The sequence below is a fragment of the Cibotium barometz genome, chromosome 10, assembly GCF_041138505.1.
Source record: "Cibotium barometz isolate CiBa-2024 chromosome 10, ASM4113850v1, whole genome shotgun sequence".
Classification (NCBI taxonomy): Eukaryota; Viridiplantae; Streptophyta; class Polypodiopsida; order Cyatheales; family Cibotiaceae; genus Cibotium; species Cibotium barometz.
The window spans coordinates 36583844-36591477 of record NC_141055.1 but is presented as its reverse complement, the minus strand read 5'-3'; the positions used below and the strand labels follow the sequence as shown (position 1 = coordinate 36591477).

The window sequence follows — 7634 nt, the reverse complement described above, 5'->3', positions numbered from 1 at the left end:
GGTTCGGTCGGACTAGTTTGGTTAGTGAAAACCTTGATTTTACTTGGAAGTAAAATCAGATTTTATGGTTTTTTCTAATTTTCTCAATGACTTTCTTCTTCTCAACCCCTCTCAAGCTTGAGAATCTTTCAAAATGATTTTTTAATTCAAATCAAGCTTTCCCTAAAAATCTTAATGTTTAATTAAGAGAAAGCTAATCTTTATGCTTATTTGTAATACTTTCTTTAAGTAAATCTCTCTCTCTAAAAGAATAGCCATCTTTATGGCTAAATTCCTTGGAAAAGAATGCTTCTCAATGATAGTCTCTTAATTCAAAGCTAAACTCTAGGCTTGATAAGCTAGAGATTAAGAAAATGATATTTTCATGATTTTGTGCTATTAAAATAATGGTAAATTCTTTTAGATTATTTATGAGTAGTTAAAACTACTCTAATTCATTCTAAATGAGAAATGGATTATCGTAACAAATAAGAAAAAGAGGAATGTTGAAATTAGATCAAATTCTTTTAGATTATTTATAAGTAGTTAAAACTACTCTAACTCATTCTAAATGAGAAATGGATTATCCTAACAAATTGGAAAAAGAGGAATATTGAAATTAGATCAATCTAGTGGAATAATCATAATTAGGGTTAAAATTATGATTTAAATTCATAGTTTAATTTTAAGCATAAAAGAGGAACTACTATCATATTTTCATTACAAGATTTTATTCTTTAGAAAAAATTGAGAATTACCAGTAATAGCAGCAAAGCTATGGAAAAATTTTTAAAAAATAATACATATCTTATTTTTATGCATAACGCTAAAAGAGGACTTCCTACCATATTCTAGGATTGGACATCCTATGCAAAAAGAATGATTTTTATCATATTCATGAGAGATAACTTTTTTATTCTTATGCATAATTAATTGATTTATGAGAAAAGAGTAAATTTTGGTGAATTTATTTTTATGCAAAAAGAAGAATTCCCATGATAATTGAGATCCAAGTAATTAAATGGTAAAAGAGAAATTTTTGGCATAGTTCAAATTATGAGTATTTATCGAAAGTGAAATTTTGAGCATTATTAATTTTATTGGGAAATATGGGTGGAATTGATTTTTGTAAATCCCATGAATCTTTTACTCAAAAAGAAGAATATTGAATATATTTCACGTGAAAAATTTGAGAAAGAATATGAAAATATCCATCGAGAAAAAGTACCTTTAACTAGGCCAAGCAATTGGCAGAAACTTAGAAAAGTCCCATCGGTATCGAAAGTAGAAAACAGTACTAAAAGTGGATGTGATAAGATGTGATGTAGAGCCGAATGAATGTAAATGAATGTGACGGGATGTAAATGAATGCGATGTGACTAGATGAGATGTGAATGTGATAAGAGGAGATGTAAATGTGATGTGATAAGATACGAATGCGATGTGATAAGATGTGAATGTGATGTGATAAGATGTGAGTGGATGTGATGAGATGTGGATGAGATGTGATGTGATGTAAATGGATGTGGATGTGGATGTGATGAGATGTGGATGAGATGTGATGTAATGTAAATAGATGTGGATGTGGATGTGGATGTGATGAGATGTGAATGGGTGTGATGTGACGTAAATGGGTGAGAATGAGATGTGAAGTGATAGATGTGCATGTGAATGAATGGATGGATGTGGATAGATGTGAATGTGAATGAATGGATGGATGATGAGATATAAATGGATGTGAATATGATGTGATGAGACGTGAATAGATGAGATGTGATATGGATGGAAATGGTTGTGATGTAATGTGAATGGATGGATAAGATATAAGGTGGGTGAATGTGATGTGATGTGGATCTAGGTAGATGTGAATGGATGAGATGTGATGTGATGTGGATCGGGGTAGATATGAATGGATGAGATGTGATGTGGATCTGGGTAGATGTGAATGGATGAGATGTGATGTGAATGGATGTGATGTGATGTGATGTGATGTGGATATGGGTAGATGTGAATGGATGAGATGTGATGTGATGTGGATATGGGTAGATGTGAATGGATGAGATGTGATGAGGATGGATGTGACGTGATGTGATGAGGATAGATGTGATGAGATGTAATATGATGTGATTGGATGAGAATGGATGAAGACGATGGGAATACATATGCCTGGATGTGGAATAAGCAATGTGAATTGATGTAGAAGAATGTGGAATAACAAGAAATGATGTGGAACAATGTGGAAAGATGAGAGTTCCTTAGAAGCTGTATTTATAAAACCTATTTTTAAATGACTGTTTTATGTCAAGAATGCTGGGGAAGTATTTTGACCATCTTGTGAATGAGGTCGTGGAGACCTAAGTGATAAAGTTGCAACAGCTGACAGAGAGTCAACGAAAAATGTCTCACGTAGCAAGGTCAGCCAAGGTCTTGACCAGCCTCATTTCGATTTAAATGGTGAGCTTCTGGTACGGTGGATGAGGGGCCAAGTAAGCGGCCTATGAGTGAAGCGCTAGGTGACCTACAAAGGAGCCTAGAGGGTGTTGACCATACGAGACCATACGATACTCAAGCTCTGAGTCACCAAAGATACCCACGCGTGCGTCGAGGAAGAAAATGGAACAAGGAGTTAGAGTTGTTTTCTGAACTCGGGCGGCATGGATCTGGTTGATTGGCCTTGCTAGTCTTCAACGGATGAGTCCATGGCTCTTTTATATGGATCTGTTAGTTGATCTTGCTAATTTTCAACGGAGAGTCCATCAGGATCTTTTTTATTTGATTATATTTCCAGGTACTATGAGCTAGGATTTATCAAAAAGGCCCCTGAGTGAACATGTGGTGAGCGTTCTAGTTGCCAATGATGCCATAGGTACGTTGGGGAAGAAATGAATGTAATACTTGATTATATTTTCGGGTAATATGAGAGCTAGGAACTAAAAGGCCCCTGAGTCCATCTGGATGGTGCATTCAAGAGGGGGTTCAAGTGGGATCGATGGCTGTGGGGGCCCGATTTTGGGCGGGGTCGATCCGGGCCGTCGGATCCCCGAAAGTAAACTAGGGTCCGAAAGTAAACTAGGGCTGCCGCGCACATATATTAATAAAGGCCGAACACACTAGCTAGCAGAAATTATAGCCTAATGGTAAGACTATGGCCTCTCTAGCGGCACGTTGTGGGTTCAAATCATTCTTTTGTAATTTGAGACTTAGGCAAAAAAATTATAAGTCCAAACTCGGGAACTGGAGTAAACTAGGCAATTTGGCAAGCCCCCGACAAAAAAAACTCGGCCTGCGAAGTAAACTAGGGATCCTACAAAAAAAAAACTCGGCCTGTAAAGTAAACTAGGATCCCTAGTTTACTTCGCAGGCCGAGTTTTTTTCGACCGTAGTTTACTTTCGGGGATCCGACGGCCTGCAAAGTAAACTAGGATCCCTAGTTTACTTGGCAGGCCGAGTTTTTTTTCGGCCGTAGTTTACTTTCGGGGATCCGACGGCCCGGATCGGCCCCGCCCAAAATCGGGCCCCCTCAGCCGTCGATCCCACTTGAACCCCCTCTTAAATGCACCGTGTGATTTACAGACGAGGGGAAGAGAGGGAGTTCATTTTTTAAAGGCAATTGTTAAGAGATTTTTTAAAAGCAATATTACAAAATAGATAACCAAAGGAGAGATCAGTGGGCTTTGTCTCAGAAAGAAGTCTCTTTTGAAGTTGCAAACAATAATGCCGAGGGCAGCGCAGGGATCGACAACTAGTACACTCAAATAAGACTATGCTGCAAGCTAGAGGGAGTCGCAAGTTGCTGGAGCGAAGGCGAGGCTTTGTGCCTCGAGATCGTAGAGGATGTGTAAGTTCTGTTGCTGAATGTTGCCGAAGATGGAGATGCTGTTGGATTTTCCCAAAGCCAAGCAAGACAATCCCACACCGACGTCGACGAAGTAGTTTTCTGGCGGCAGTTTCAGGTCTGCTCCGTCAAAATGAAGTACCAATGACGGCACACGGCCAGCCGTTAGCCCGCTTGATTTGTAACACAAGTCGAAGCCCACCGCCGATCCATTTCCTGCAGCCAAGGAGATGCTGGACTTGAAGGCGGCCACCACCGCATGGTATGCTTGTACTTCCAGGTACGTGATGGTGGTGCCGGAGTCGATGATCGTTCCTCCGCTACCGTCGGCTTGCAGGTCAAAGGTTCCTGAAGGTATGCTGAGAAGTTTCCCAGCGACGCTGATCCCATTGAGTTGCAAGTAATAGAGAGAAGGGTTAACGAGATTTGTGATAATGGGGGTGCGCAAAGGTTTGGCGCTTGATCCTATGGTGGCTGATTTGGAGCCGAGGAAAAGAGGGCTGGTTTTGGAGGTGGGATCGGTGATGGATTGCAGGCAGTAGGAGAACTTGGATATGCCCAGTTGAGATGGCAAGGACAAGGGGCCTTGGCCCAAGCCAATGACACCGTCTGCTCCGGCAAAGCTGCCGGAATTGTCATGGCTGCAGCCAAATCCGAAACCGGCAATACGCTGGGGGCGGCCGGATGTGTCATTGAGAGTTAAGGTGTCGTAGGACAAGTCCCCTTGTGTGAAGGACTGATCGCCATATTCATACGTGTACGCACACCTAGCGGAATCGTTACTGCAACTAAGTGTTTGAGGGAGATCGTTGCAGAGAGCATCATTGCATGTTGCAATCTTGTAGGTGGAAGATTTGGAAGGATCGAAAATGGTGGCACTATAACTGCCGGCATAGCAGTGTAAGCAAGGTTTGCACTGGCGCCACACTAGATCGCTCCCTGTGTCCATCACTGCAGTGAAACTCACAGAAGGCGATCCTATGGAGACAGTGGTGAGGAACTCAGCGTGATTTCTAGCTTGAAACACAGGAGCTTCATAGTTTGCCGCAGGTGCGACGAATTGCTGGAAGTGCTTCAGGCGAAGGGAACTGCGCTGCAAGGCCTTGTGGATCTTGTAAGAGAGAGTTAAGTTGGCTGAGCGGGTGAGGCACAGCTTAAACACGGGGCTTCGGCCTGCTGACAAGCCATCATGACCTAGCTGCCGAGCGCAGCTGAGCTCCGAAAGAAGATAAAAAAGCGAGAAGAGGAGACGTGCGCGGGTTGATTGAGCCATTTCAATACTGTAACGGAGGCCTAGTAGGCTGCTATGCTTTCGAATGAGCATATTCTTAATCTGATCAATTATATCTAACTGTTACGTCCTAGCTTGAGCTATTTAACAATGCATATGCGTCTTTTCATGTGGATAGCTTTTAAATTATAGATCTACCTACTTGATAGTCACTAATCAGTCAGCTACTGCCCATGCTTAATTCATACGGCACGGCAAGCCGTTTGAATGTATCAATTGAAAGTTGGGACACACGAACTTACACTCAGGTTTTCAAAAAGTTCTGTAAGTTTTAGAAAGTAGCCTGAGATTTCGTAATTGGGTCCTACAACTAATGTAAAGAAGAGGTCGACGTAAGGGATTAGGAGTCACTTGAATCCTAACAATTGGGTGGGAATTGGGTGAAGTTAAGTCCCAACAATTGGGTGGGAATTGGGTGAAGTTGGGTCCTAACAATTGGTGGTAATTGGGTGAAGTTTGTCCTAACAATTGGATGACAATTGGACTTTTCGGTGACACTTGGGAGACTTTTGGCATCCACATGGGTACTAATAATGAATGTGGAAAAAAGTATCCAAAATGTTGGTAGGCCTCAAGTTGGAAGGGTGCCCTAGTGCTTCATATTTGAAGTAATGCTATCAAATTACACACGATTGATGGACGCGATTGAGACTTTGGAGTATCATTCTATCTGGAGGATGGCCTATTAGGACCCCACCATCTTCAGCTAACAATTTGCATTGCTTTTATGGAGTATGCATTGATAGTGAACGGAGAGATTGTGTGATGTGTGATGTGTGAATACGATACATTGATAGTGATTGGAGAGATTGTGTGATGTATGGATGAGATGATGCATGAGCTGATGAACGGAGTGAGTATTTGTTTTCCCTCTACATAATAAGAGACACAACACTTGCTTCCTAGGAGATTGGTGCTATGTATAATGCAGACTATGATTAGTTGATTAATTTGTTATCTATTATGTGTATGCTGCTATGAATGGAAAGCTAGAGCATGTGGATTACTATTTGTTGAGATGTTCTTTGCCTAAGAGTGTGCTCAATGAGGATGTAGAGGCTGGTGATGGGATATTTTAATGCTCATAGCATGATTGTTAGAGGCTGCTAATTTTTTGTACATTCAAAGGCAAGTTCGATTCATTGAGTTTGAGTAATACCGTGTTAACTGTGAGGCATACTTATACTCTTACCCTGTGATTTGGAATCTTGACAGCTTCGGCTTGAACAAGTGAAGAGCAAAAAATGCATCTATTAGCCTTACTATATCATCTTCGTGTGGATGAGTATGAGAGAATACTTGAGACTTTGAGAGTAACAAAGGATGTGGATGAGCATGAGAGCATACTTGAGACTTTGAGAGTGAAAGAGGATGTGGATGAACATGAGAGCATACTAATCAGTGAGACTGAGAATGAGAGAGGATGTAGATGAGTAGATTTTGCTACGCATGCTCACGAGATTCATATGTACCAAGCTTATTGTTCTTTAAGAGAATTGTGCCTCATTTTTACATGTACCCGACTTGAATTTGTTTTAGGCATTTGTGCCTAATTTATATATATTGCCTAATTTATATGTACCCAAATTATCATTATTTTAGTGACTTGTTCCTATGGGTACCTAGATATTGGTCATTTGTTTTAAATGTTAAGTATGACTATATATATAGTTATAGCTATATATATGTGTGTGTGTGTGTGTGTGTGTGTGTGTGTGTGTGTGTGTGTGTGTGTGTGTGTATATATATATATATATATATATATATGTATATATATATGTTTATATGTGTGTGTGTGTGTGTGTGTGTGTGTGTGTGTGTGTGTGCATATATATGTATGTGTTTATATATATATGTGTGCATTCATATTGTTAACCAAATCAACATGCTACCTTGCAAAAGCGAGGGAGAGAAGAAGAGAAAAAAGCCATGCAAGGGTCGGTTCGAAGACTAGCACTTAGCCAACCCTAATGAGGGTTAACTCCCTGATGTGAGGCCACTAGGGGCTCACTCCACCTCCACTTGTGTCACTCAAATGGAGCTTCCACAAGCTATGTAGAGAGCAAAGAGGAAGGGAGCTATGGAAAGCTTTACCTGGGAGTGCACTACTAAACCTATGTATCATGTGTATTCAAGAGGTATTTAAAAAACCCCTTACCTGAGAATTTTTTATGAATAAAATTACCTCTTTTTTTTATGGACTCGTGGGTTTTTTTTCCAAAATTGATTTTTAAACCCCTTTTGTAAATTTATTTCTGTAAATTGACCTTACATTTTTAATTTAAAAACCCCTTTATTTCAACTCACGTGCTATACTTACATATTTTTACATGAACCCCCCGAGTGTGTATACAAGAGTGATCTCAAGAAGAAGTATAAGAGAAGGCAAGAAAAGAATCATCACCTACATGCACACACCACAATCAAGCAAGCATGCATCAACCAACACAAGCTTACCACCACCATAGCCACAAGAGAGTGTGAGAGAGAAGGAAAAACTCAATTGTGATCATGGGATTATCCCTTTTC

General features: G+C 40.2%; 1 protein-coding gene across 1 annotated transcript; it reads right to left on the bottom strand.

Annotated features, from left to right (window-relative positions):
• Nucleotides 1–3637: 3637 nt before the first annotated feature.
• LOC147634853 (aspartic proteinase nepenthesin-2-like) lies at nucleotides 3638–5141 on the bottom strand. Its single transcript, XM_086803422.1, has one exon. The coding sequence runs from the start codon at nucleotides 5136–5138 to the stop codon at nucleotides 3753–3755; it is 1386 nt and encodes a 461-aa protein (XP_086659548.1). The 5' UTR covers nucleotides 5139–5141; the 3' UTR covers nucleotides 3638–3752.
• Nucleotides 5142–7634: the final 2493 nt, after the last annotated feature.

Coding starts and splice junctions, on each gene's coding strand:
- LOC147634853 (XM_086803422.1), bottom strand. CDS start 5,138: ATGCTCATTCGAAAGCATAGCAGCCTACTAGGCCTCCGTTACAGTATT.